We start from the raw sequence: 27,212 nt of genomic DNA on the forward strand, positions 1-27,212 counted from the left end.
TGGCTCAGGATCAACGATGAAAATAAGCACTGCCCAGTGTTCGTTTAAACATGGGAATGCGATGATGCCATTTCATGTTACTCAGACTTCCGATTGCCCATTGTGTTCAACTGTCAGTGTTAGAAACCAAAGCAGTTCAGGCAGACATTGCTCGCTGTTTTGTGTTCCAATCATTGTCCATCGGAGTTATGAGGCTGAGATATAGCTACAAGATAGATTATGAGAATATAATATTGAATGTGTAATTCAGTGTAAAATATAAACAGTACCACTCAAACTCCCTCTCGAATTAACCATGGCATCAGCTTGATCTATATTGAATAAAACTCCCAAGAACTGAAACAAAGGTGCACTGGCTAACACAAAATGTCCAATAACATAACGTATGAAGGCCACACTGTTAAAAGAACCCATCATTATGCAATTATAAGGTAGCGTGGTATTATTGTTTTCTAGAGTTGCATTTTAAACTGGGATATCAACATTTTGATGAAAATGTTGATGCAGCTGGCTTCAGTAAAAAAAAATGCTGTAAATCAACACCCCCAATTTAAATCAAGTCATTGTGCAGGTGTACAGACATTGGAATGATAGCACTTAGTGGTTAAAGTCACTTCTCGGTCAAGCAACAAAAATAGTGCCATATATGTTTTGCTTTGCATTCACGCACAAATCTCTTAAGAGCATCGCTCATTACACCGCATGACAAACGCCTTTTCACACCATCGTTTCTGCTTTAAAACCACCGATTTGCTTTTATAAACCTTTCTCAGTTCTCACGGTCGATGAGTCTGCGGCTTTATTAGTAACTAATGTGTTTTTTCTCAATGATGTTATTTAACTTTACCTTATGCAACACAAAAAAAACTACGCAGAAAGATACCCTCGCGCGACAAATGTTCCAAACGCGACACTCGTATGCGACAATACATGTACAAGCACTATCTGTAGTAAAGTTTTTTTTCGTATTTTCTCAACAAATTTTGTTACTGAGATCCGTTCCTTTCCTAAACAGCAGACATATAGGGCATGGTTTCTGCCACCATGACAGAAAAAAAGTGGCTCATTGGGCCGTCTCAGACACATTTTGCTACCAACGAAGCTCAAGCAAGGGGCCTCTTGAACCATGAACCTTTCCCCCCCCAGCCCCCCACCACAAAGAGAACAAAACAAAAATCTGGCCCAAACCACCACGGCCCATTTCCTTTGCTGTTCGTTTCTCACAACGACCCGTGACCCCCATCAATGCCCCCCCGCCGTCCTGCCGGCTGCAGGCGCGAGCGCGTCCCTCGGCCCACTGACGTCCTTCACTCGTCGGAGAGCTGCGACAGACCCGAGTTGCGGATGATGCGCCTGAGTCCGCGTTTGCCAGAAGGCCCACGCGGCTTGGCAAACGCCTGCGCGTAGGCAAGTTCCCTCGGGTGGACCTCTTCGTAAAGGAACTCAGTCGTCAGCTCCGCGCCGTCGTCAATCTCCAGCTGAAGCGTGGTGAGGACAAGGAGGGAGAAAGGGAGAGGTCAAGGGGTGAATATGCAGGGGTCAGGTTCGAACCCACGACCACTTTGTACACCAGGCGCGGTAGTTAACATCTGAAGGAGATCCGCTGTGAGGGTATGGTGGCTGTTATAAGGACGACTGTTCGGGAAGGGTGCCTGAGAGGGGAGTGGGTGAGAGGTAACGGCTGTGAGGAGTGCCGGCTATGAGGGGTGAGTCAGCGGTAAAGAGGGTGACAGAGGGGGTGAGCGGTGGTTACAGTGGCTGCGGGGACGCTGATGAGGAGGGCAGCAGCAGCAGCTGTGGGGACATCGTCGAGATGGCCGTCGTGAGAGAGAGAATTACTGCGCCGAGGATAATCGAGGGGACACAGCTGCGAGAAGCACAGCTAAGATTGACTCTCAATGAGGAGGAGGAGGGTGATTTTAGGAGGGGTCGGTTCTGTAAAGGGACTGCTCAAAAGGGAGGATGGCTGTGCGGGGTGGATAACGGTGAGGGGGAGTGGGGTTGCTGAGAGGTGGTGCTTGCAAAGAGGGTTACGATGTGAAAGGGTGGCTGTAAGAGCCATGGGTGTGTGATGTTTAATATTGTTTGTTTTGCATTCTTATTTACTTCCATATCACATGGCCGGTGGAGATGGCTGTATGTGTATGCATCGTACGCAGCCAACTGTGCTCATTGGAGGTGCAAAACATGTGAGATGGTGTGAGAGCGGCTGTCTGTGGGAAAGGAGAGGGGGGCGATGAGAATGAGGGAAGCTGAGTAGGGGGCAGCTGTGAGAGGAGGATGGAGAGGGGGCAGCCATTGGAGAGGGGGCAGCTACAATTGAGGGCAGCTGTGTCATAGAGGGTGGCTGTGTGACAGAGGGAGCAGCTGTATGAGAGGGAGTGACTGTGTAAAAGGGGCATGCTGCGCGACAGACGGGGGCATTGTGACAAGGGCGGCTGTACGATAGGGGGAGGCTGCGTGAGAGGGAGCGGCTGTGTGATAGGGGACAGCTGTATGATCGAGGCTGTGTGACAGGAGGCGGCTGTGTCCGCCGTGAGTGTGGCTCTGAGGGAACCCGCTTGCCTTCTTGGCGACGTCCAGGCCGATCTTCTTCTCAGCGACGTCCAGCAGCGAACTCTTGCAGCTGGAGTACAGCATGCGCTCCTTGATGCTGCACTTGTACCCGGGCATGGAGTAGATGAACACTGTGGGGTGGAGGCAGCCACCACGACGATGTCAACCATTCAACGAGCAAGCGCCAGAGGTCGCAAACGGGTTTTGATTCCTTACCCGTACCCGTACCCGGCCGCACCAGGGTCGCAAATGGGTACCCGTTCCCTACCCGTACCCTACCCGAAATGAGTGACAAACGGTGACTCACGGCCTACCCGTACCCGTACCCGGCCGCACCAGGGTCGCAAACGGGTACCCGTACCCGGCCGGGTACGGGTAGCCGGGTATCGGGTAGGGTACGGGTATCGGGTACCCGGTTGCGACCTCTGGCAAGCACCCCACCACTTCGTGAATGCAGTGATGCGTGCACACCCGTAATGGGCGACGTAGCTGCCTACCGCGTGTGCAGGCGGTGCAACTGCACGGGGGCACATGAGACGAAGGGGCCCAGGTGCTGGTCTATGAGATGAAATGTATCTCGAGCCACCCCCTTTCATCACTTTTTGTGTGATTTGTTAACCTTTCCTATACTTTGCACTCCTATCGTGTTTATGTACTGTTTGTTGTTGTTACTTTTCTTACCCCGTGCCCCTACTGGACACCTGCGAAAAAGAGCTTCACAGCTCATCGGATTCCTCCTCCAGCATGAATCAAGATTCTGAATCTCTTGCACCGGGGCCCATACCAACCACGCTAATCTACTGCTGCGGCTGATGGCGTGCGGGAGTGTGTGCACACCTGAGATCCAGAACTTTGGAGGCAACGGTTGATGTATCGCACGGATGCGTAAACGCTCGAAGCTGCTGGACTACAGGCTGCACATGTATACAAACAGCTCTAAGGGTAAGCGGAACGGTAATAATGCGTGAAAAGGGTGGTCCTCAAGCCAGAGACAAGTGCGATGGCCACAATTGCACCTTCCGTGTGTGAAATTACCCTTCTTTGTTTTCAGTTTGTCATCGTTTACAGAAAGGGTTAGAATTGGTTTGAACATTAATGGTCACCAGTCTGAGCATGATTACAAACAGCGACAATAAACACTAACACTGGCACACTCGCACACACACACAAGACACCACAATTCGTCTCACAGGCCGTCCAGGCAAGGGCTGCTCAGTCAGTGTCCCCTTGGCGCAATCGAGCGACACGGAAAAGTGCTCACTTTAACGGGTGTCTCCAATGGAACCTCATTTGCCAGTAAAAATATGATAATTGTTTTTTTACCCTTCTATCTGGCAACAAAACTGACACCTTTTTTTACAAGTAGTCATGTTCACATAGACCACAATACCTGCAGTCATAATGCAAACAAAAAACATAACTCTGATAATGTGCACTGTTTTTTGTTTGCATTATGACTGCAGGTATTGTGGTCTATGTAAACATGACTCCTTGTAAAAAAAGGTGTCAGTTTTGTTGCCAGATAGAAGGGTAAAAATCCAATTATCGGGTGTCTCCAAGTCACACACAACCCAGAAGTCACCGGTTTGAGTCTATCTCCCGGCGTGGCAGTTGAAACAATGGGGCAAGTTTATTAACCCCCCCTGCCCCCCCACCTAACCCCGAGCCTCTGTCGACCCAGCCGCGTAAATGGGTTCACCGAGATAAAAAGACTACAATCTATTTTTTATTTTACAAGGTAAGGCCCACGTGGAAATGTATAGTCACAGCCAAATACTCTAAACGTATGTTGATTCTAAATGTGGAGGGAAAAACAGGAGGATCCGGAGAAAAATCCACACGACCACGGGGAAAGAGACACTGCAAACTCCAAATATCCAGCAGGTGTGAGGGTCAACGATCGAACCCACGACCTCTGGCATACCAGGCGAGGGAGATAACATCTCACCACCGCTGCGCCTCAATTGACAGGTCGGATCTGGTGGGTAAAGTGTGGGCACTCACATTTATTCCAAGACGCCTGACGAGCACGGAAGAGAAGGCCAATAACAACTCCTCTTACTTGATACAACAATCGTGCTGTGACGGTTCCACCTGAAGACGGAAGCTTGTGTTGCCTCCGAAACGTCGTGATTTTTATTTTATTTTAATTTAACTTTTATTAATTTAAATTAAAAATTTTTACCTACGTGACTTTACCGAAAAAAACCCCTAAGAATATGAACTCCATAGCGGTTCTCTAGAACTCCCCCCAGATGGCTCGAGCCAGCTACGCCGAGTGGCAGGTGCGTCGTGGTGCTAGCACGTACCGACGGAGTGCAGCTGCTCCCCCTCGTGCATGTGCGTGAAGAGGAAGAAGTGGTAGCGCGCCGCATCCGACGGGATGCGGCACGGGAGCTCGTCCACAGTCGTGCGCTCCGTGTGCTCCAGGTTGATGGTCTCCAGATTCAGGTCGATGCTCTGGCACAGGGTGGTGGTCGGCCGTGAGGATCGGTGCGTCCACACTCAGAGACCGAGGCTACGCTCTCCCATTTAATCATTTAATTTCCCTCCGTACGCGAGTGTTTAGACTGATTTAGATAATTCTGCTGCTGCTATAAGTGTCCAATTGACAAGCCGCTTTGTTGAGATATCATTTGTGGCCAGGCCGCTTTTGAACAATAAGTTAATATCTCAGTGGGCTTCACCTGGTAGGATGGGGATGGTTCAGTTTGATTTGTATGCGTTTGGGTGATTTGTTTATCTTTCTTCTACTTTGGATTACTTTCGTATTTTTGTACTGTTTGTTGTTGTAACGTTCTTACCTGCCCCTACTGGATATGTGTGAAAAATAGCTTCATAGCTCATCGGATTCCTCCAGGATTAATTAAATTTTCTGATAAAATAAAATATTCTGTACATATGGAAAACGTCATTCATCCGTATGCGATTCTGTCGGTCACAGCACTTGCTTGAATTGAGAGCTAAAAGTAGTTTTGAGAAATGAAGAAAGATCCAGGTAACCCGTTGTGGACAATATATTTACAATTAGCATTGTTGATTTGCAATGTCCATGAAACGACATATTAAATGTGTCGTTTTATTGATGACTACCCAGGTTTCCATCGAAAAAATATCCACAGTTAATCACTTTACTCTCACGCGGCAGGCCGCCCTCTTGCTTCAGGCTCACATCTGCTGCCGCCGTGCTCCCCAGCGTTCCGTAGCCACGCTGCCCCGACCGTCACCGCCGTACTCACCAGCTGCACGTAGTTGATCTTGCGAGTCTTGAGCCGGTAGAGCGCCTCCAACGCCCTCTCCTCGATGGGGAAGGCCACGCCTTGCAGCGTCTGGTGCTTGCTGTCCACGCTGATGTCCGTGTTCACCTGAAAGGTTTTTTTGAGCTGTTGAATTCCGGCGAAATGTGGCCGCATTTACCACTTTAACAAAAATTAGATATTAGTCCCCCCCCTCCCCCCCATTCATGGAGATTTTCATTTTCAATTGGAGAGGGAGTGGCCGGTGCGACGTGGACTGTTAACTCGTAGGGCCCAGAGAGATGGCTATTTCACATCCTTGGGATCATAGACGAACAGTACAACAATGGATTGTCCAGCACTGCCTTCTGCCACCTCTACCACGGAGCGACCCGGTCTATAGACTTCCATCCATGCGCAATGGTCGCCCATCCAAGCACTATCCAAGCTCAGGCCTGCTTTGATTTTGAGATATGATGACATTGAGTGCATTCCGGATGACTTGGTCACAGGCACTGTTACCGGCTTTGCACAGCGTCTGGGTACAGCCAGTATCCTAACAATGATTCTTGAGACTGAATGAATCTTTTCTGGGCAGCCAAAGAATTTTTTTTTTTCATCTCAAGACCCCCGACGATGATGTTATGAGGTGGGGGGGGGGAGCGCCACCTCATTCAATTTTATCCGCTGCAGCTCCTCTTCCGCTGCCGTAAGAGGAGCTGGCGCGGAGCGAGCGAGTAGATGTCTGTTGTAGCCGTTGTAGGACACGTCGTCCTGCACACAGACACACACACAGACAAAGATCCCCCGTTTAGCCTTAACAGACTGCTGGGGCAAGTGCTGTTAGCGAGTAGCACCTATGAAAGCCGGCACGGCACATGACGGGGTGGCTGGCCAGCACAACGCCCGGCCGCCTTTATCTCCCCAGTGGCGATGTTTACTACACACCGCACCGGGTAGTCGTTTGAAATTGAGGCGGCCTAGAGGCAGCCGAGGATCGGTTCAGATAATCATCACTGGTGTTGACCTTGAGCGGGAATCGAACCCACACTACACACACACAGACAGACGCCCACTCGCCCAGGTCGGGTATCAAGCCCGGGGTGATTTGTACAGAGTGGCACAGAGTTGCTTCACCAGGAACTGAGTTAAAAGTGAAGAGACTGTGCCAGTGGTGGTGGTTCAAAAACAAAAATAAAAACACCGCCTTCGCCATTGCCACTGGCTTTAAACAGAAAAGTACAACACACAGCAGGCTCCACGGAGTAGGAAATTGCTCTTTAACCTCATTAAACCTACTAGGAGCGATTCTGAGGCTAAAAATGTACGCGTAGAATGATGCACGTGAGAATTAATGACTCTGTACTTGTACGTGCTGCATGTAACAGCTTCACGTGACTCCTGCATCCACTAGAGGCCGCTACATGCACCATAACGACAATACAAGAAACACTACTAACCGCATAGGTTTTTGCGGTCGTGCTGTATATAGTGGTGGTGTGTGTTTTCGGGTTGTACTTTGCATTGTTCGACAAACCATCGTGCTGAACAACACGCGGTACAAACCGAAACCACACCGGAGAGAGCCAAGAACCAACTTCTGAAATGTCACAAAGGACACCGGAGTGAAATCCTTGTGTTGGCGTGAGGTGTATCTCACCAGGGCTGTCCCAAACATCTCCTCCTTGATGTGGCCTCCACCAAACTCATTCTTCACCGTGGCTCTGGTTGCAGCGTAGAGCATCTTCTGTCTCACCTGAAGACCATGGGTGACAGCAAAGTTCGCATTTAAACTCGACCGGGTCAAGACACTGGAACACAATGGCCAGCAGTCGCGAATTTTGTCACGGGGCCTTCGATGTTAAACAAAAAAGCTGTTATAGACTCTGTAACGTCTGTCACTGGTGGTGACACGGGCTAGTGGTCGCGCGTTTTGCTGCATATTGTAGAGGTTTGTGGTATGAGACCAGGCTGCCCTGCTTACTATTGCAGGTGTATTTTCCATAAAATATGTGGCGTTTTGCATAACCATGGATATTGAACATCCCATGACGTTATTAAAAAAATCAGTCGGCTACGTGAACTGGCACCATAGTGCAAATAAAAAAAAATTACTCAATCGGGTCAAATCACACAGCAACATAGCACCCCTAATAGCAGACTATACCCCTCTGAGAAATATCGTGCCTTCGTGATAGCCTTGTGCGATAAGAAATGTGTAACTGGCCCAGTCTAACGCCAATGGTGGCGCTGGTGGCGGTGGCGGTGCTGCTGCTGCTGGGTAGGGTTATCACCGGCGAGAGGTCGGGCGACCAGGAGATGAAGAGCCACTCGTAGCCCTGGGCGTTACGCGAGTCGAGCCGGAGCAGGATGTACGTCGGCTGTTTGTCCTCCAGCAAGGGCAACATCAGCGCATCATAGTCGCGCTCCCACGGGCCCCCCGGCCGCCGCTGGGCAGCAAGCACCAGCTTCTCTGCGAAGCGGAAGCAGTCGGCGCACACGATAGTTAGATGCGTTTCGTTCGTGCAGAGCCACCCATCCCTCCGTTCGTCCCCGTTCATCTGAGCCGGGCGGCGGTGGCTCTGCTGCTGCACGCGGTCTCTAACCCAGCGCTGCTTAGGTAGCAGCGAGGGTTGGCGGATCGTCGCACAGATGTCGTTGTGAAACTCCCTTCTACCCGTGGGCATCGAGAAGGTGCCATACCCTGGCTCGCCAGGAGAAGGCGGTAGAGCAAGTGGACTTATCGGCATCTGTTTCCGTCGGTACGGGGATAGAGCGTTGTCCCCTTGCGCGTGTGGGTTTTCTCTGGGAGCTCCGGTTTCCTCCCACCGCTTTGTATGAACACAACTCATCATTATTTGGCTCACAACATCTTCTATTATAAAAGCGCAAAGTAAAAGAGTTGGATGAGTCAATGTGGCTTTCCTGGATGAATAAGTAAATCATCATTAATTGTATGTAATATTAAGTACATCTGTCTGTCCACCTGCTCTTTCCATGGCTCCGTCAATGGCTGAAACCAAGTGTTTAAAAATGTTAATTATCATTTATTGTCCAAGGACATAAACATAATATACAGTCCACAAAACATTCCAAAATCCAGATATAAATACGCATTCCTGGTCTGAAATTAAGTTATGTAGGTTACCAATGGAATGATTCAAAAGCGTATATTTTATTTTAACGCTACAGTATCTTATTGTGTTTCATTACCATTCATGTCTCAATTGTGCTATTTGCATCATGTAGTGATGAAGTGAGTATCTACTGAATTGACAGTGCTTCGCAAGCACAAAAAAACTAAAACTCAAAAGGAATAAATGTACTGTATAACAGGTGACGAATCAGGTAATGGGAATCATTGGCGAATGTGTTGAGCTTTCATGAACGCTTGCAGGATCGAAGAGCTCTCTAGGACCGAGTTCCCCCACCTGTGGTGTCGTACTTGCAGGGTAGAGAACAAAGTGGTGGGTTGTGGTGACCCCTTGATAAAGCTGCACTGCCGGCGAAGCCATGAAGTGAGCGGGGCTCACCGAATGCGCGAGCGACTTTCGTTGTCGCTAAGCGACTCGGTGTTTGTTGACGGTCACTCTGCCGGGCCGTGCGACTCGCCAGTCCATTACCTAACGGTCTAAATTAGACGCAGTCAGTCACGCAAGGCACGCCGAGAGCCGATCAGCTGAAGCCAAGCGCCTGCGATACTGCTCGTGAATGTTTTAATTAACGACGTGGGTTTGTTTTCCACATGAGTACTCGATTTGTACGTGACGACGACATTCCCATAACCGAGTTCAAGTCCTGGTCAGTGTTATGGGGGGGGGGGGTCACTCATTATCTGTCTACAGTCCACACAATTATGTACCACTTTGTAACAAGTAAATAGCGGTTGTCCTATGTGTGCAATGGCGCTGCCTTGGGAGTGTGGAATTTCCATCACTGATTGAGGACAACCAATTAGAGTGAGCACCGTTAATCGTTATTTTAGAGAGGACGTACATTGACTACTGGAAATAATCAACAATAATGATCGTATTCCACCGGAGCGCATTCGAATTCAGTCCTCCCAGACGTCAAGGCTTTTGTTAAACGAGTGGCCACAGATGCCACTAGCAGACAGCTCAAGTGTATGGCATCACCACTGGTTCACACTCTAAATCCGCCACCTCTCCTCTCCTGGTCGCAGAGTCTGGGCACGACGGCTTTGGCAGCAGTCCGCATTGGCTCGCATCTGTCGGCTGCAGCTACTGCAGACGCAAAATGTCCTCGGGGGCTGCCTCGAGTGGATTTTGTCACCAAAGCATCTTAATTGTTGTTTACAATAATTGTGTGACTGTGAACGTATTTTAGATTAGCCGTCATTTGGGCTATAGCAACGAGTGATTAACACCTTTGCGCAGAATAGCTTTCACATTTGAATTATAGCTTATTTATTGAGCGAAATGCTGACCAGATGTAATTTATCTGGCACAAAGTGATTGAATTAACATTCCATCTGCTGTGTTTGTTGTTGGGTTAGATCGCGTAAATATAAATGTGTCGTTAAACATAACACCACCCGACACGGCCAATTAGTAAGGTTTGTCACGTAAACAAAACATGCAATTGATTACCAGCTCAGCACACCGGTGTGTAGGAGAGTAAACCGATAACATTGCTGTGTTTCTCTACGGGCATGGATTCTGCTGCACTTCTATCAAAGTCCAGCTGAGTAGTGCTCGCGGTTAGAGGTCTCGCAACTCACGATCCAAAAGTCAAGAGTTCAATATATGTATATTTATACTTCTTACACAACCCACCAGCCGCACGGCCTTCTGGGAGTGCACAATTTCATCACCGTTGTTTCGAAAAAAGCAAACTCTGCACTCGGTTTGACACAATACCTCGTCGGCAGGGGCAGGCCTGCTTGAATCAACGCTGGTGAACTTCCACTCTTACAGGTAAGGGCCCGCCCTTCACGTTATGGGGGTCCCAGTTATTTTCAGTTGTATTGTAGAGCTATTGTCCGCTTGTTTATTTTGTTCTTCACATATCGGTGGAACGCGGTGATCAAGTAGCAACGTTTTCTCTTCTTTGAAAATCCCGGCAATTGTGTGAAGGCTGCGTCAACACGGACGACGCAATAAGACTTGACCCTCTGGTTACACCTTGTGCCCGGGTTGTTATAAAACAGTGCCTTAGATCACCCGCGTGAGACCATTAATTCAGCTCACATGTGAACGAACTGCCACTGTTTCAGGCTGTTAAAAACACTTAGCAACTTAATGGTTTGCTTTGTGCTCTACGACCGGGAGACCTTAATTACTTTATGGGTTAAAGCAAATACGAGCAGAATTAAATTCTGTCCCATGGTGAGACATGTCCCCACCATATAAGTACGGAATTCCCACGGCTGGCCAGGACAGGGTTCGGCAACCAACATAGCAAGAAGAGCCACTTTTCCCTTAGAATTCAGGAACAAACTCAATGTTTCGAGGGCCGCAATGCACACGGTGAATACGTGACGGTGGTCTTTCATCAATATATTCAGGAAGCGGTCCTTAAAGAGCCGCAGGTTGCCGACCCCCGGGCCAGGAGGACCACCAATGGAGTTGAGCAGAGCCCAAGGCACAAATGAGTATGGGGAGACACCCACTCTCTCGACAATGTCGTAGCTCCTCCACTCCCGTGGTGAGGAGCAGACAGCTGGGCAACAATATCAATTGTTGCGCCATACTTCTATGCTCCCACATTTATGAGTCCCCGTTTTTACAACCCTGCGCGAAATCAGCGTGGTGATGTTTCAAACTCACGTGGCGTGGAGAAGCCCTCATCCAACAATAGGATGGACCAAAGCGCTCGTCATCTACACGGTGGTCCAGATGTCTCGTGACCCCAAATTAATTGACCCCTCGCATTTTTTTTCCGTTGCACAATCATTTCTGTTGGAAATAAGCATTACTTTAAAAAAGTCAATGAAGATTTGGATAATTAAATGCGGAGTCACAAGACATCTGTACCACGCTTGGGAAACATCACTTTTGTCGCGGCTTTCAACAGAAGCTGCTGCGGTGTGCCACGGTGCGCTGTGCCCTCACCATCCTTGATGGAGACCTTGATGAGGCGAATCTCTCCATCACGCGCCTTGGAGAACACCTCCTTGAGCTCCGTGGACGCTACGAGCACCAGATACATGCCGCCAGCCGCGTTAGACGAACCTCGCAGCGAGCAGACCCACCTCACGTACGTTGAATTTCTTTCGCACCGTACCAAGCCAACCGTGCTAATCGGAGGTGGTGTTGGTGGGGAGGCGGTGGGGGAGATATAGAGGCCCTGGCTGGGGCTCAGCCGGGCTCAGACACCCTCCGCTGAGAAGCCACGAACTTGGAGGTTGCCCGTCGCAGTCAAAAGAGTCGCACAAGCAGCCACACGCAGCAACAAACAAAAAAAACGACGCGCGACGGTGGAGCGCGTGCCACTCGCAGGGCCTCCAGCTGCCGCGTCGTTGGTTCGAGTCGGATGTCGTCCGCCTGCCAAGCTGAGGTGTGCACGGGCCCCCTAAGCTGCGGTGCTCTCTGTGCGCGCGTGGACGTGGAAGTCTCCAGCCGGGGGTCTCTGGGTGGCCTGCCGAGGGGGGACAGCGTTTGCGTAGCCACACTGGGACAACAGGCTAAATATATAACGGCGGCCGGATTGAAGACGCTTTATGTATCGCCGGCTCAGGCGCATGCTATCATGGACTAAATATAACCCACTCCGTGCGGACCGCAGGCCAGACGACAAGGTCTTGTGACAAGGTCTAAGCAGAAATATCCACAAGCGGTTATGGAATGTGGGTGATTGTAAGTATTGTGAGTAGCAGACGGTGTGGCGTGAAGCCTGGCGTTTCACTGCTTTTCGAGGCTGCGTTTCCAAGTCTGAAAAAGGAGTCTGCCTCGTGAAATGGCTTTGTTGATTCTGTGAGTGTCTGGTGCAGCTCTCGGTGACTTTCCGATGACGTACGTAGGCTGGTCGTGTATACGTTACGTGTAAATAATGACGGTAGTAATCCAGGGCAAGAAAAGAAAGTCCTTAGGAATGATCCTTTAGCTTAAATAAAATGTGTCTATCCCACGATGGAAGTGTACCCTCTGTCTGTTTCGTAGCCTATTCAATTGCATGTAGAATATTAAAGTTCATCATAAAAAACGAATCTGCCAAAATTGGGAAACGTCTACACAGAAATTAACGTGGTGCTTCTGGAGATTTATTTTTGGCTTTGGCCTAAAAACACTTTCCAGCTGTTGATGTTTTTTTCGGGGATTGATTTTCTGCCCGTCTGACAGATCCAGCTGTTGATGCCGCTTCAAGCAACAACTTTGCATCGAAAACATTCGTCCCGAGTTAGTCTCCACGCAATTTGCGTGACTGGGCTTGTACAAACTTGATGTTGAGATGCATATTTCACTCACAGCCATGCTTCCGATCCTCGTGTCAGTAAAATGTTTACCTCGAGTAGGGAAGTCACTACATTTATAAACGCGCAAATCGTATAACCCAGGTTATCAAATCACGAGTTGTGCGTTTTTGATTATGTAACGTCGAAATTATGTATCTGTCTGCGGCAAATTATATTTAACTTGCTTACATCGCTGATTAAATATCACATGTCCAAGTTTCCATTGCGAGAGTGAGATTGTATGACAAATACAGAGCGGTGAAGGTTTGTAATAAAGCAAATTAATGAACGTGTGTGTGTGTGACTTTGTTTGAATAAGGGACTGTTTAAACGTGAATTGTACTGAATAAACAAATAAATGTGTCGCTCTCGCTGCCATCCCTGAAATATTTTCATATTGTCGAGTGACACTCTTCATTCTGTACAGATGCCAGTTTCAGGAATAACCTCTGGTGAGATAAATCTGAGTGGTGGTTCGTGACGGAGCGATCCCAGCGGCAATATCCTTCACGTAAACACACGGCGTGGATTGTAATAACAAGGTCTTCTGTGCACATACAAATTAACCCCGCTGACAAGCCAGTGCCCAAAGCACCACACGTAAACGATTCACCAACCTTCGATATTAACACTGCAGCGTGGTCGAGAAATATTACCGAAGCATGGAAAGAGGGAGCTGGTGTGATACAAAGACAATTGAAGAGGTGCTCAGAGGGAATGGCCACAAGCAGGAATGACTAAGAAGTCTGATTAGAAGGAAGGTGGCATACGCGTCCTCAGAGGGTCAGCTGGAATTATAACGAAGGTGATTGCGCAATGGAAAGCGCTGGTGGGAAACGGATCAGCTGGTGGGACAATGTGAGGACCTGGAAGAAACCCCCCCCCCCCCGCCCCTGTATTTTGGATGATTTTGGTCGGGGAAGCCGCCCACGCGTTACACTAATCTGGAAGGGGTCTCTCCATGAGAGGCGATGAATTCCGCAAAAGATGGAAAGCGTCTGCCATGGTTTAGATCAGTCGGTGAGCAATATCTGAACCGATCCTGAGCGCCCTTCTTCACCAACCCACATTGACCAGCGTCATCCAGCAGCGGACTGACAAAGGGCTGAAATAATATCATATGATGATAATAATGCTACTACTGGCTTAACACGTAGGCTTTCGCGACCAATATCATCCATGGGTTAGATCGCGAAACGTCGTACTCAGATTGTAAATGTTGTGGCTTGGCTCTCCAACACACCGGTTAGTGCTGTACTAGTGACGAATTGGCCACGTTCTGTTTACGTGACAACCCTTACTAGTTGGTTGTGTCGGGTGGTGGTGGGTTTTAACGACACATTAATTTATTTACGCAATCTAACGCAAAAAAACCTCTATTATGGATACTACTACTACACGCCTAGTGTGGTGGTGCTCATCTATTTAAGCACCGTCCGGGGGAGGCAAGAGTTCGTGAAACTCCCAAACTCGCCGGGCTGCGAGGTCGCCGGGAGATGGCAGCACAGCAAGTGGGATCATCGACCCAGCCGTGCGGACCTTTGAGTGTGCCATCGTGTGCATGTGTCTTCTCTTTGGGCACTCCGGTTCCCTCTCATATGCGAGACATCTCTTAAACATAAATGATCAAACATCCCGTTAATGCAGTAGCCTCCTGGAGATGAGTCTTGGAACACCCAGTGAGGTTTCCCTGACGGCGAACAGCCACGCACCGTTGTGGCCGAAGAGGAAAGAGTTCTTTCCATGTGTACTACCAACTATGACCTGGGCTTAGAAACGTGACCACTCACAAAGGGAAATGGAACAAAAGCTAAAAAGAGCGCAGAGAAGCAAGGGAGAGGCGCATGCCTGCAATTACACGGGAGAGAGAGAAGGGAGATCACGTGGATCAGGAAACAAACACAATTCTGAGACATCGTATTCACGGTCAATACAAAGGAGCGGGCTTGGGCAAAATCCACCACGAGCCAGAGTGATGAATTAATACGCAGCCACTTACTTTGTTACAAACATACTCTATCCCTCCACTGGCATGAAGACTCAACTCTTGCAGTTCCCGATCGGCAACCTACTACGTAGATACGTGGCGTCTTTAGTTATCAGCAGGGTGGCGAGCATGAAGGCTGCAAAACATGTCCTTTCATTTCTAAATTGAGTTATTTTAACAAACTTTAACATCCTTGCTTCGTGCATGTTATGTATATCGTTTATTGTTACATTTGAATCACAGTTCCTATGATCACTGTTACATTGTTTTTATAGCTTTATTTTGGTGATTTCGAAAACGTATGGTTAAGCCATGTTTGTTTGTTGAAGTACAGAGTTAGCCTGATAACTTTAATCTAAATTGTCTTATGGTTGTTATTGTTTGACTTGCATCCCACTGGGATTTTTGCACACAGCATTGATATACGGTGGGCTTTTTTGGAAGACTTTTGCTGTTTTTTCCTGGATTTTTCTGTTGCGTGTAGTCACTTTAAGATGTTCTTCGTTCATGTTTTTGTTTGTTGCGGTTGCACCCGAGTCAAGAGCCGCATGGCTCACAGGGCTACACCTAATAAATGAGCTTAACTGAACGTTCAGACCTCAAGCACACCGATTTGATTCACCGTTTGGCCATCCTTCGTTTAAACAGGTAAGTGGCCATTGAGAGTTACATGGCGCGCAGCTTGTACACATGACAATCACTGTGCCACTATCAACCCTGCGCCTCCAAAAGTGCTCGATTACAGACAAACAACACCATTTCCCAACAATGTCAACAGTGAAACCACTTTGTACCGATGGTAAAGTGTGCAGAACAACACTGCGCACAATGGAGCGAGTGTAGCACAGGAAGATAACGGGTTAATTATTATGTTTTTTTTATAATATAAAGCTGTTTATACTGCCACGGGGAGGACAGGCAGATCTCGACAATTCGCCCACGTGGTTGGCTATCTGTGAAACTACTGAGGTTTCCAGAAGGAGAGTCCTAAATACTCTTTGAAGGTGTCGGTGTTGGTGAATCAGATCTCTGTCCGACTGAAGTTCGTCGGAACTCTGTGATGTCTACCGCGTGTCGTTCGGCGCGATGCCTGACGTTTCACTCCACGTGTTCGGAGCTTCTCTCTGTGTTTCCTTATTTTGTAACTGTCCCTTTTTGTATATAAACATGTTTGCTGAGCACAGGACATCAAAGGCTCAAAAGAGCAAGTGGTTAGCGATCAACAGCACGATCGGAGTTGTAATAGTTAAGAGTTTACCACTTTTTTTTAATTGAGCAACGTTATTGTCAGCTTGGGGAAAGAGACGATGGGAGAGAATTTCAAAGTCACTGAGCAGGAAAAAAGCAACATGAGAAATGTGTTGACCTGCTGTGTGGTGATTGGACGCACAGACCACCCGGTACAAATGAGTCATCAACGTGTGTGGCGGAATCGATGAGTTTCACGGTTTGTTTTGTTTAACCAGTCGAGATATCAAGAGTCGTCTCAGTTTCAAAATTGAGCTGGGGCATTAGTCTGCCAGTAGTGGGCAATGGTTGTTTATGCATAGTCCCAATTGAGTAATGAGTGAAGTTCATTGTGTCACTGCCTGCCTGTGACTGCATCACGCCACGGTGGCTAGGAGATGTTAACGCCCTCGCCTGGTGTGCAAGAGGTCGTGGGTTCGATCCTGACCCTGACGCTTGCTGTATATTTAGAGTTTGCATGTTCTCCCCGTGGTGGTCGTGTGGATTTTTCTCCGGGTTCTCTGATTTTTCCCTACACGTTTAGAATCAACACGCGTTTAGAGTATTTTTTTTAAAGCGAAGTTATGTTTCTTATTGTGCCACTGCACAATGCTGTAGTTACACACACACACACAGCGCTCCATTGCGGAGGGCACGCGATTACCGCGCTGTTCCCACCCGTTGAGTAATGTAGATGCCCAATCCGATGTCTCGTAAACAAGCCCCGGTCCAGCCTCAGACTATACCCGATATCTTCTTCTTGGTTCTTTCGGTAAAGTCACGTAGAAGGGAAGTAATAAAATAATAAAAATAAAACAAATAAAATAATTCTCACGACGTTTCGGCCACAACGCAAGCAGCCGTCCTCAGGTGAAAACCAGGTCCGTCGAGGCGACAGAGTCTGAATGAAACAGCACACGAGCTTGGAGCATATATATAAGCTGGGCGCCTTGACAAATGAATTTGCATATCAAGAGGAATTTAGCATATTTATGGAAAATGCAGGAATGTGATTAGTACTACATATGCATGTGCATTATGCAGGATTAACAGCATCAAAGGGAGCTGCAGTTGCTGCTGCTGCAGTTGCTGCTGCTGCAGTTGCTGCTGCTGCAGTTGCTGCTGCTGCAGTTGCTGCAGTTGCTGCTGCTGCTATATATTTATCCTCTCAACTTGTTATAATGACCGTGCGAGTATAAATGCAGTTGTGCGATACAAATCTGTGACCGTGTCATGTACATATCGCGAGAGAAACAGAAGCAACGAACACATTGAAATTCTTAGTGTTGTGTGACCATGGTACTGTTGTTTAATAAATCATTGCTCGGGAGAGACAGGCAGACAGACAGAGATAGACATGCATGCAGAGCAGGCAGACTGGCAAGCAGACACACAGACTGGTAGACTTGCAGGCAGACGGCCAAAATTTAATTCTCAGCACATTTCAAACGCAGCTTTCGTGACATTGGATGATGATCAACTGATGTCCACATGCCGTATATACCGGTAACCCAGAGGAAACTCTGTCCACCTTCTGTTGACATTTAGAATCACACTGCACGGGAGGTGAATTACACGGTTCACTAATGATGGGGATTGCGAATGATTCCAATGTCCGAGGCTTAGCCAGTTGTCGGAGTTGATTGGTTTCATTCTCACCAATACAGCCACTTGGTAAATTCTGTAGAATTCCTGTCTGTTCTGTTGCAAAAGTGACCATCGAAGATTCTGTGACATCATTCTTAAGAGGAGCATTGGTGGGTGTCAGTATCACAGCCCAAATCAAAAAGTTGAAATGAGCCACAGTAATTGCTGATGAATAATAATGTCCTTTACGGTACATCCAAGGAAGAAGCCACACTGAGCCTCAAGATGTGTTTTTTTCTATTCCCACCTTCATCAACGTGCACTGACCAGCGTGGTGAAGTATGGTCAAATAATGGCCAACACCTGCACAGCAAAATTGAGGCCCTCGTTCTGCAGCAGTGAATCGACAAAAGGGTTTGTCCAGTGCACACAGAGACCGTAAGTTGCACAGGGCTTCGTGGCAAACGGTCATAATGATCTTCTTGTCCAGTAAAATGCACCGGTTAAAACCTTTGCCCTGTGTTTACGGCGCTGTGGCGTTTGGCATTTGGCGAATGTGAAAGTCCGCGGCAGGAGAGAGGTCTGCGATAGGAGATGTCAGCCAGACGGGAGCTGGGATCCGTGAAAATAAACTCTTTCAAAACACATGGGTGCGGCATCGTGCCAAGCCGGGTGTTTGACGTTGTCCGTGGATTGATATTTTTAGGGTCTGTTGATGTTGGATAAAACACACAGCACGTTGAATGTATGCCTCTATACGCGTTCTGTGTGTTTAGAGTGAGGAGCGGTCACCCGGCGGTTCGCGCGCTGCACTACAGAACCGGCGACCTGAGATGGACTCCTGCCAATGGTTAACGTCAGTGGCGAATAATAATAATATATAAACCCGTTCTGGGCCTCCCCTAGGTCAACTCGGCCGTAATTGACTATCTGGTACGACGTGTAAACGTCACCAGTGGGAAGACAAAGGCAGCTTGGAGTCGTTCTGCGCACACCACCTCCTCAAGCGCCGTGCCAGTCTTCATAGGTGCTCGCTAACTGCACTTGCCCCAACAGTCTGTAAGTCTATATGGGGATCCTTTGTCTTTGTGTCATTCAAGCCGTTGCGATGATACCAGCGCCCCTTGGTGCGTAATCTTCACCCAGTCGTCCCTAGGAAGGACTCCCAACATTGTGTTGGTCACGGGGCTTGATTGACCATACTTCACCATACCTCACTGGTTGTTGACTTCACGCTGGTCAGCGCAAGTTGGTGAAAGGGGAGTGTGGGGGAGAGGTTCAGGTGTCCATCGCCACTGGTGTCAGCTGTGGCTCAGAATCAAATTCAGGACTCAGAGGTTCATAGCGCACTGTGTTACCACTGCCACCACTCTCCCCTAGGTTTACTCAGCCTAAAGTGAGCACCCGATGCAGAGTGCCTGCGTTAGACTCTAAAAGATTTTGGTCATATGCCACCCTAGTCTTCACCAGTGCTCTGCACAATTTTATTCTGTGCCAATCGGCTGGCTGAGGTTGTGGCTGGCTGGTAAAGACGGTGGAATATTTAGAAACTTGGAATTTTGTTTTTATACGTCTCGCACGGGGAGATCGAATTGAACCGACGACCCCTAAATCTCACCGCGCTAAAGTCCAGCGTGCGAACTTAAATCATTACACCACAGCAGCATCCCTTGGGACTGTACTGCATCACTTCAAACGTTGTGTAATTTCAATGCACAGTTTTTTTTGTATTTACGGCCGTCAAATACCCGTGTTTATTAGTTGCTCAATATTCCTTCCAGACCCCGTACTTGTTCTCTGCATTGTTGAGGTTTTTATTTTTGTTGTCGCTGTGCTTACGGAGCACCGCGGATTTCATTTTGCCTAAATGAGGATCAAGCCGTAAACTTAAAAACGATCATTAATTCACAATAATCAACCGTTACTAAACGTCGCACGAACCTCTTAGGTCTTCGAAAGCTTTCAAATAGCGTTCATCTCTCTTTTTAGTGCGGGCCTGTTCACAAGGTTGCATCTATGGTGCGTTCCCGGCCTTCTTTACAGCTCGCGAGGTCTTCAGTTCGACCTTCGCACCAACAATTCGAGTGTGCGTGCCGCAGATATCGCTCTCCCACATACAGCAAGCGTGCTATATAACAACAACAACAACACGTCCCAGGTCAGCTACAAGTGTAATTTTCAAAAGAGTAGCATGAGTTCGTGGCTCTGGTGGAAATTCCACAGTCGTATGAAGAGTGCCAGTTTGTCCGGCCAGGTGGCACCGAGATTAGAATCCTTGACTCTCAATCAGAAGGCTACGAATTCAAATCGCAATTTGGGGAGTCAACTTCGGCACATAATCCATCCCTGGTTGGATACAATTATCCCAGCCTGGAGGTGGCCGAGTGGCTCAGATGCTTAGAACGTTGAGCGCCGACTGCTAAGAGCCTGGGTTCGAATCCAGGCAGCCGTCTGTGATTAAACCATGTTCTCGAGTGCAGTAAGTTCATGGTCTCAGCCGGTCACCAATGATTAGGCAAAAAAAAATGACGTTAACTTTGGTCCCGTGCATTGTTTAGCTAAATTGCAGCTTTGAGAAGTAAAAATCAGTTTGACTGTCATGCGATGAACATTACTCGCAGACGCCAGAGATGATTTTAAAGTCCTGGGCCCTTTATGTATGGAACAAAAGTCACTTGAACGATTCTCAGCGGTAGTTCTGTGATATCGGCTTCAGTGAGTCCATTCTCTAACACACATGGTCTCACCGCTTTGCGAGAGGTCCACATGGATACTCAGTCTCATGACACTGATATCACCATCGGGATAACATTGTGGGGAAATGACAAAACCGTGTTCAAACGAGAAGTCAACAGAGGCCATCCATGCAGAGGACTGAGCTAGAAACACGCGTTTAGAGTTACGTATTTGGCTGCAATAAATTTCTACATGCAAGCCGCTTTATTTGGCTATTAATTGTGGCCAGGTCGCTTATGAAAAAAAAACTATAGAGCTCAGTGGGTCTGATCTGGATCAAATTTTTTTTTTAGTTTTTACTAGTGTCGTTTGCTTCAGCTGATTCACACTGACTTTTCACCTTTGAACATAATACACATCACCTGTTGACTAACAGTGTATCCCGGCACGAAATTAGATATGCGTTTCCTTCTTTGAAAGAGGATAAGTAGATAGTATAGGCGGCGTAATGATGGATGCTTCTTTTGTTAAAAGGTATAATATTACATGCCACACCTTAGACTTTATAAACATACGTCTATTGAGATCTACACTTTATTGTAAACAGTGGCCACAGAAACTGCACTGTTTAAACAATACACGGCTACACACAATACGCCGGCTACAGTATATTTTTAGTTTAACAGCTACAAGCATACGGCGAGAAAATAAAAATCACCAATAAAACTCACGAGTATTTAGTAAAAACATGCATTGTATTTACAACGCGCACAACAAAGTAATAGGCTAGCATACACACACACACACTTACATTTAAATTTAAGTTAGCACATCTAAATATTACTCTTTGGACTTTTCACAAATAATTATGAATATCGAATAAAATACGAAGGTATTGTTCCGTGTCAAGGAAGGTCGCAACATGTCGCATGACTAGAAGGATCTTGAAAAGTAATTTAGTAGTTTTACTTTAATTACCGCTAAACTAACAATACCATAACTAAGGAAAACAATATTAACAATAGCCAACATTTCTGTTATGAATACAGCAACGTGTTAAATGCTTGACCTTCCGTCTAATTTGAACACGAGTAATTTTTAAATAAAGTACAAACGTAGCTCAGGATTTATCGATGATTGTATCGTGTTCATTTCTCCCTGCCGTAGGCGCGTGGCATTTCCACCAGTCTTAGGGACGTTAACGCAAATGAGCATCATTCATGCTCGTCTGAGTATGCAACCACTCTGGCATTTTAACTTTGGGGTGATTCCAAAAAATATTTCAGACACCAAATTTAGCTTGAGCAGTAATCTGTATGTCATTCTTTGGCTAACCGTGAATAGTGACAAAAATGGTGTCCCAAGGATTGGAACGTGTCTGACTAGACGTCTGCCAGGGAGATGGAGCAATGAAATCAGCTCGTGTGCAGGTGCTGCGTGGATTGTTACATTGCAGGGGATGGCGAGGGCGTGCTTAGGCTTTCATCCAGCAGTGGATGAACCATGGATGCTGCTGCTAATGATGATGATGGTAATGACGAAGAGGTAAGTATTTAACAAATCTAAAATGTCCCTTTGTCGTTATTCTCACGTTGTGCTCCAGCACGTTTGCCCGGCAAGTTGGGAACTCATTACAAAGTGACGACTTTGAGCAGAGACACACACACAGAGTAGAAAAGCCAAAGTAACTTAACAAAATCTGGCTGCAGTAAAATAAGAGTCGTTCTGGGAGGGCGAAATAATAAACCCCTCGCGTGAGAAAAGGAAACGTGATGTGAAAGCGAGCCACACTCGTCCACTGGTCGGTGTGCTCACTTACACGGTCAGACAATAACCACACGACGTCCCCTTTATTCGGTCATTATGTTTGAACGTTATTATGTGAACTATCTCAGGATTTTTCTGAAATCTTAAGCTATCGCACGCAACACAAATATGTGATAATACCTATTGATTGCATTGACAGTGTTCAGTCCAGACGTTACCTATTCTCTTAAGATTTATTTTCTTTTCCTGAAATGAATAAACCACTTTAAGCACACACAAAGACAAAGATTCCCCATATAGCCTTAACAGAATGTTGGTGCAAGTGCTGTTAGCGAGCACCACACACACATGAGCGCACACACAGCACTTACCTTGAATACCCGTTTGATGAGACATAGCAACAACAAAAAACGCCGAATCAAAACAAAATCCACCTAAATGCAAGTCCAGGTGACACCTGGCTTCTGCGATGGTTTCAACCTCCTCCTCTCTCTCTCTCTGAGCCACACACACACAGACGCACACACACACAGACCTGTCTCTAACCACCTCACGTCACTTCCTAAAGCCCTCACCCGCCTCTCTCTCTCGCTCTCTGCACATTGCAAACCTCGCCACACGTGGCACCGGCGTTAAGAAATGAAGGAAATGGGGCCCCCCTTTTTATTTTTGGGGGGGGGGGGGGTCAGCCGGTCGGCATGACTACTCGTCGTCGCGACCCCCCCCCCCACACACACCATGCATTATTGACGTGCCGTAAAAGTATATGAACGCGTTAATTATTGATGTGCCAGAGACCAAACTTGGTTTAAGTTAACGTTAGGCATGTGTGCAGAGCGTTACGCGCCTGCAGGATCGAGCACGTGTATCATCAGCGCTCACGTTCCAAATATTGCCCCGTGGCAGCGTGGCCTCATTTGCTCGTCATCTCTAATGCGACTCGTGAGCACTGCAGAATTGAGGAGGAAAATCTGACACGTGGACATTATTAATGACGATTCTTGTCACCATGACCCTGGCAAGCGGGCACACAATCGGCAACGCTCGCAAGCGATGCCACCGACAGAATGCGGCTGATATATACCACAGCGCCGGAGAAGGAAACGTGTCCGTAGTAAAACAAAAACTCAACAAAATCGTCAATAATACTGTGGCCGTAATCAATACATAACAGTCGACGTTTCGGGTAATGGCCCTTCTTCACAGCACCCAGAGAGAGGCAGAGTCTCTCGATGTGACGTGAAGGGCCATGGCCCAAAAACGTCTCTCTTTAATCTACCCTTTCTCGGCAGTGTGCATTGATGCATGTGCTGAGGTTTTTTTGTCGGTGGGGGGTTACCCTGTGCTTGCGCTCCACTGCCAACGCAGAGGCGTGTTACCAACTCACCCGTAGAACAGTCGCATTTAAACACCGAGCTTGCCTACAAGTCGCCTACAATCGACCAAGTGCCGCAATGGACGATCGATTTTGCTGTGCGCGTTTGGTCGCGAGGGAAAGAGAAAGAAAGAAAGAAAAAAAATCCTCGCAGCGAAGGGCAGCAAAAATGTCTCAAAAAGCAGTGGAGTGAGAGGAGACTCAAGGATTTGCGTGCCCCCCCCCCCCGGTCCACACAGGGTGGCCTGCCCCGCTGGGCCATTGTAAGGGCCCGGACTTTGGACGGCTGTGCCCCTCCTGTTGCTCGGGGCGTTTGTTTGCCTTGAGCCACAGCGCCCACACGCAACACTCCCTTCACATTTCGCTTCATGATGGAGGGAAGGGGGGGGGGAACAACCCCGCTCATCGACTGGATCCTTGGATAAAGGTTTCACACTGAATAGGCACAACATGAAACAATTTTAGTTATACTTTTGCCACTATTAAGATATTAATTCTAGATTTGAAGCTTTCGTGACTGCAAGGATGTCATACTCTCTTAAGTTTTTTCGGTAAAGTCACGTAGGTAAAAAATAAAAATAAATAATAAAATAACATAAATTAAAGAAGATACAAATAATTATTATGATGATTATTATTTATAATTTTTTTTTATTTTTTTACCTACATGACTTTACCGAAAAAAAACCTAAGAGCATTAAGATATTTACCCGAGCATTTGAATGTCTGTGGTGGGGCGCTGAAGCAGCAGTCCCGCACACTGAATTGTGAATCCGGCGAACTGAGCTTGATTCCCGATCATGGCTGACAACAGCAGCGAGCGACATCCGAACCGGTCCTGCCCCCTCCCTTCACCAACCCACACTGACAAACGTGGTGCAGACAACTCGAATGACTCACACGTCGCTGGAAGGCCTTCATCCAGCAGTGATTTGACCAAGGCTGTATTTAATCATTATTATTTGGGGCCACTGAACGTTTCCCCATGGTTTAGAAGCAAATTAATTTTTAAAAATTTCGTTTTAAATTTTACACAGCAAAACAATGCAATATATGCAGAAACACTAATCTAAAATTAATTTAAATATTTGTGATGTTTAGGGGTTTTCTGTATGAAGGCCATTTAATGTGTCAATGTTCACGTTTCTTATCCATGTCTTCGTGGGTTATCTACCACGGAATAAAAGCGATCTTCTTAGACCACAATAGTATGTTGCTTATCATTATCAATTACAGATTTCCAGAGTCACCCCTTCCTGCTCTAATTCACCATTTTATATAATCACTTTGCCCTTGATCCACCTTCAACAACTGCCCTAGGTATACCCACATACTTTCTGTATACATAACAGACATTTCAATCAGTTCCGACTGTAAACTCGCTCCAAGCTCTCACGAACAAAATCCTTTACAAAAAGATATATTAAGAAAATACCATAATAATGTACACGTAAGGAACCACTTCTGTAACATTATGTACGTTGAACTTCCTTCGCGCCGTACGTCGCCAGCCGTGCTAATTGGAGGTGAAACATTACACAAAGTTAGCGACAGAATACAAATCATACCCCTACAGAAACGAAAGAACTGGTGAAATAAGCAATACAAATGTATTAACTACTGTATCTGATATTTTCTGTGGACATAGTCATTGAAACAACCATCAAAGTAAAACGCCGCAACATTGGGAAAAATTATACGTAAATGATTAAAGTAAAGTTATGAACAATAACTGTCATAAAGAATAGAATGGTAGTTGGAGGGACAAAACTGGGCAGGCACTCAAGAGGCAATCGTTAAGTGCAAGTCTCTCCCTGTTTGTTTTACTCGAGTGTTTGATAATCATGTGACTTGCATCCTTGAGCCCGTGGTGTCAACTTCACATTTGCGTGTTGGGGGGCCAATCTCTGCATAGCATGACAACATTAATGTCCTTCACGCAGAAGATCATCCTCACTGAGTTTCAATACTTGATTTTGTTTTAGGAAAGTCCTGCTTTGGGGTGTTTGGCTCACTCCATGAATGGGCATTCAGCATGTGGGTTGAAACCAGCGATAAAACTCACTCAAAAACTCCGCACAGATGAGTTCAATGCATTGTTGAACCACCATCTCCGGGCTACATTGCAGCCCGAGTTTAAAAGGCCGAGTATTCCCCCAAGGTCTCCTGTCCAAGCACTAGCCAGGCTCAACTCCACTTGGCTTCCAAGACACGATGACAATGGGCACATTCACAGCAATGTTGATTTCCTTACATTGTAATGTTCAAAAGAGCTAATTCAACCGACAACAGATTTGAACTTACAACCTTTCAAATCGCGAGTTGAGTACTTTAACCGCGGTACTATCTGGCGGCAGTAAATAGATGCACCCTGTATATGGCATGTTGCCGTGGTGTGGCGGTTATTGCACTGGACATGTAAACCAGAGGTTGCGGTGCAATATCCTTGTACGGCACTTGAAATGGGGCAAGCTACCTAAATATCTCCCCCTCGTCCCAACCTCTTCCAATTAGCACGGTTGGCTGCGTACGGTGAGAAAGAAGTTCAACATACATCTGGCCAGTCCGGTAGGTCAAATACTCTGTAGAGGGGCTCTCTAGAGCTCCCTCTGGTGGAGACCCTTCCTCCAATAGTGGCACTAGCAACAAATTAGCAGGACTGTATCTTTACACTCTTAAACAATGTACACGTGTGGATGTGCATTGGAATTGGCCACCATTTTTTTGTACACAAAAGTTAACTGTTTACACTCCCCTATTGCTCTTTGGACTCTGTGATCCCATGGGAACCGACCTCAGGAATGACATTTTATTATCTGGTCGATGTTTATTGCTCGCGGGAGGTGTCTGGACTCAACCACAATTTTCCAGAATGGGCACGTTACGGTCAACCCTTGTTAATGTTTATCTAGATGTGTACACTCATCTGTTGAATCATTTACTGTGCATCCATTTCAATCGGGTACATTTTTGTAAAAATTTAACCACATTACAATAACAGGAGACATGAAAACATAACAATAAGTTAGTCTTCATTTTTATATATTTTTAATACTTTGATACTGGCAAAAATGTAGTCAGAAATGTATTTCTAACGACAAACATTGTATACTTCTTTTGGGGGAGAGCAGCGACCACTGCCAAGTGCTCTGCACGGTGAACCTAAAAACGCGAGTTTGACTCCTGGCCACGGCTAACATCAGTGGCGAGTGATATGTGAACTGCTCCTCGGCACATCCTTCACCAACCCACGCTGAGCAGCGTGCAGTTACCAACCCGAATATTGTGGCATGGGGAGGCCTTCATCCAGCAGTGGTATGACAAAAGGCGATACAATTGTAGAATAAAAAGACAGTATATATCCATGTATAAATACGGTGCTGTATT

At 47.0% G+C, this 27,212-nt stretch overlaps 1 protein-coding gene across 1 annotated transcript; it reads right to left on the reverse strand.

Moving 5' to 3' along the window:
• Positions 1–785: 785 nt before the first annotated feature.
• Positions 786–22,987, reverse strand: LOC144729467 (twinfilin-1-like). The gene is made up of 9 exons (XM_078609783.1): positions 22,822–22,987; positions 11,867–11,944; positions 8,087–8,265; positions 7,453–7,548; positions 6,462–6,566; positions 5,796–5,921; positions 4,866–5,016; positions 2,566–2,687; positions 786–1,478 (listed from the first exon to the last, which is right to left on the reverse strand). The coding sequence occupies exons 1-9, from the start codon at positions 22,844–22,846 to the stop codon at positions 1,308–1,310; spliced, it is 1,053 nt and encodes a 350-aa protein (XP_078465909.1). The 5' UTR covers positions 22,847–22,987; the 3' UTR covers positions 786–1,307.
• Between the last annotated feature and the right edge of the window lie 4,225 nt (positions 22,988–27,212).

This window comes from Lampetra planeri, chromosome 32 (genome assembly GCF_965212315.1).
Source record: "Lampetra planeri chromosome 32, kcLamPlan1.2.h2, whole genome shotgun sequence".
Lineage (NCBI taxonomy): Eukaryota > Metazoa > Chordata > Hyperoartia > Petromyzontiformes > Petromyzontidae > Lampetra > Lampetra planeri.